The 3,122-nt window shown below is 35.5% G+C and overlaps 1 protein-coding gene across 1 annotated transcript; it reads left to right on the forward strand.

The window, feature by feature from the left end:
- The first annotated feature begins 1,003 nt into the window (after positions 1–1,003).
- Positions 1,004–1,987, forward strand: LOC130988735 (probable calcium-binding protein CML46). Its single transcript, XM_057912675.1, has one exon. The coding sequence runs from the start codon at positions 1,261–1,263 to the stop codon at positions 1,777–1,779; it is 519 nt and encodes a 172-aa protein (XP_057768658.1). The 5' UTR covers positions 1,004–1,260; the 3' UTR covers positions 1,780–1,987.
- Positions 1,988–3,122: the final 1,135 nt, after the last annotated feature.

Here is a 3,122-nt window from a genome sequence, read left to right on the forward strand (position 1 = left end):
GAGCGAAAATTTTATCAATTAACTAAATACCGTTATCCAACACTATATACCAACTTATTTATTATTTCCATATTTGTAATATGGATGATGATAGATAGTGCAATATTAATCCTTTAATGAAATAGATTAATATTGATAGACTTTGAATTTAAAATCTAATAAACTTATAGTTATTCAAGCATATTAAGATGTCTTATCCTAATCCTACAAAGAATCCCTAGCTTAGTCCATCAACACAATTTTTACACTAAAAAAGACGGAAATTTCCGTTGCCCTATAGGGTTTTTGAAAATTGTGGCTCATTCATATACAGGATATTGTGCTTTTCTTCTAACTATTACACTTGTCAGATCATTGTCCATCCAATTAAACTACAACAAGGTAAAATTTAGATATCTAAATCTATAATATTTCGTTTTATGCAACTGTAAATTTATTCTTTGATAGCTATAAAAAAATTAATATGTATGAATATTTAATTTTATCGTACTATGAGATTCTTGGTGGAAGAAAAGCGAAATTAAGATCCACACCCATCCAAAAATATCTTATTATTGAAATCAAAATGCCCCATTTTTAGTGCCGAATCATTTTAATTTCTTTTACTACATCCGTCCACGAAAAAACTTCTTATCTTTCATTTTTGGGACGTCCACAAAAGAACTTCCTACCTATTTTTGGAATATACCCCACCACTTATAATCCTCTTACTTTTCACTTTTCACAACTCTCAATATTAATTATAACACATTTTCACCACTCCCAATACACTCAACTACCTTTTATCCACTCTCAATATACTCAACAATATTTTTTTCTAAAACCCGTGTCACTTTCTCCTAGGAAGTTCTTTCATCGACGGAGGGAGTATTTAAATTGAGCTCTGACGTGGCACATAGTATTTCCATCACCAAAAATCAAACTCGATGATTTTGAGTATTTAACTTGTATTTTCTTTAGATAAGGCATTGGTTGTATATAAATTCAATTATTTGAGCATGAAAATGTAATTATTTCGAATATATATAAGCTAGAGAATGAAAACCAAGGCAGGCTGGGCCCACCACCTTTTCTGAAAATTTCCAAACAAGTCCTACAAGGCAGGAGAGGGGATGAAACTTCTTGGAATGTTGTTATATTTTTCTTCGGCAATGTTGGTTCAAGCAATCCTCTTAGCTGCACCACACAGGCAACTTCCTCCTCTTAATTTGTTATATATCCATCACCCAATTTCTCATCATTCAAAATCCATTGATCAACATGATGATATCCCTCACTCACATGATTCTGGTTTTGGGAGTGTCGGAGTTCCTCCTCTTCCACTTGCTCACCGCCACCAAAACCATCCGCGCCTTCCTCTCCCGATTCCAGCCATCCACTTATCCCTCCGCCTCCGCCCCCACGCAACAGATCATCAAGAGAAGCGTGATCAGCAGAGGAGACGCCCACGTCGTCCTCAGAAGCTTAGGGATGTGCGTCGAGGCGGCGGAGCAGCTGCCGGAGAGCGTCGACCTCGTGGAGCTCTTCGAAGAGGAGAGCCCTAGCTTGAGGGAAGTGAAGGAGGCTTTCGACGTGTTTGATGCAAACAGGGATGGGTTTATTGATGCGGCGGAGTTGCATAATGTGCTTTGCTGTCTGGGGCTCAGGGAAGGTTTGACGCAGCACGACTGCGCCAGAATGATTGGGTTGTTGGATGAAGATGGAGATGGAGATGGAGATGGAGATGCGAGGATTGATTTCGATGAGTTTGTGAGATTCATGGACAACGCCTTGTGTTGATTTTATTACTTTCTTAACAAACTAACTCATCATCATCACCCACTTTTTTATTCATTTCGATCCACTGGGACACATTTTTTACAGCTTAATTAAATAAACCTGTTGTGTATATAATACTCCAGATTGCACTAATACCAAATATGTCTGTACTTGTCCACGAATTAGAGTTAAACTTCAACTTAGAATGAACGAATTCATTTTTATTTTATTTTTTTTGATAAATTAACAATAATTAACAAGCCTTACTTCTTAACTCTAGAGTATTTTTTTTTTCATTCCTTTTGTATTATTCAAATGATTTTAAGTGGAGTAATCTATAATAAATCAGTTCGTTACCTTTTAATATCTTTGGACAAGTCTTCAAAAGAGTGATTTTCTCTATGTTCAGAAGCCTGAGCTCCAATTTCTCTTGCTTCAGTCCTAAAAATAAACAAAAAACAATAAGCAATGATTAAGAATTGGAGTGAGGAACTTTCAAAGGAAAGCTTGAACATTCTTTTTCAATGGATCCTAATTATCTAAATGCAATCCATGTCCTTTTTAATCCGAGGAAAGGTGAGAAAAACAATGAAGACAAACTCCAAAGAAATGCAACAAAATAAATTAAGCTTAAAAATGTTTTCCCTATCAATTTTAACGATGTCATATATGTTGTATCACCAAACCTTACATACAACTATCTAACAAAGATCATAGAACAATTCAGTGACACATAAAGGAGGAAGACATAAAAACCAAAATAAATTAGATTTCCAAGTCAAATAATTCGATGCTTTTTGCTTGAATTTTGGAGGGCAAAAAGTAAACCTCTTATAAACTCTAGAGAGCCAACTCGATATTTTTTTAGGGTAAATCAAGTTTAATTAAGAAAATAATAATATGAATTTTCCTTCCATAAATTAAGTTGTTGTTAGGCACCGGCTTCAATCCCGCTTGACTAGGGATGGCAACGGGCCGGATCTGGATCGGGTCTGGCCAATACCAGATCCAGATCCGTTTTCATATACCAGATCCAGATTCAGATCCAGATCCGTGGATCTGAAAATTTTGGATCCAGATCCAGATCCGTCAGATTCGCGGGTCCACGGGTCCAGATCCATGGATCTACTATTTTTAAATTAAATTAAAAAAAATTCACAAAATCAACAACATCTAATTTCCATTATGAAAAATATAACACAAAATACTTTTATCTAATTACTTTTAGTTTTTATTCTTTTGAATATACTCCCTCCGTCCACAAATTAATGCCCTACTTGGGTCATGGCACGGAGACTAAGAAAGCTGAAAAAGGTGATGTGGATGAAATATAAGGGTAGTTGACTAAAGTGATAAAGTAGTTG

This window comes from Salvia miltiorrhiza, chromosome 6 (assembly GCF_028751815.1).
Source record: "Salvia miltiorrhiza cultivar Shanhuang (shh) chromosome 6, IMPLAD_Smil_shh, whole genome shotgun sequence".
Lineage (NCBI taxonomy): Eukaryota > Viridiplantae > Streptophyta > Magnoliopsida > Lamiales > Lamiaceae > Salvia > Salvia miltiorrhiza.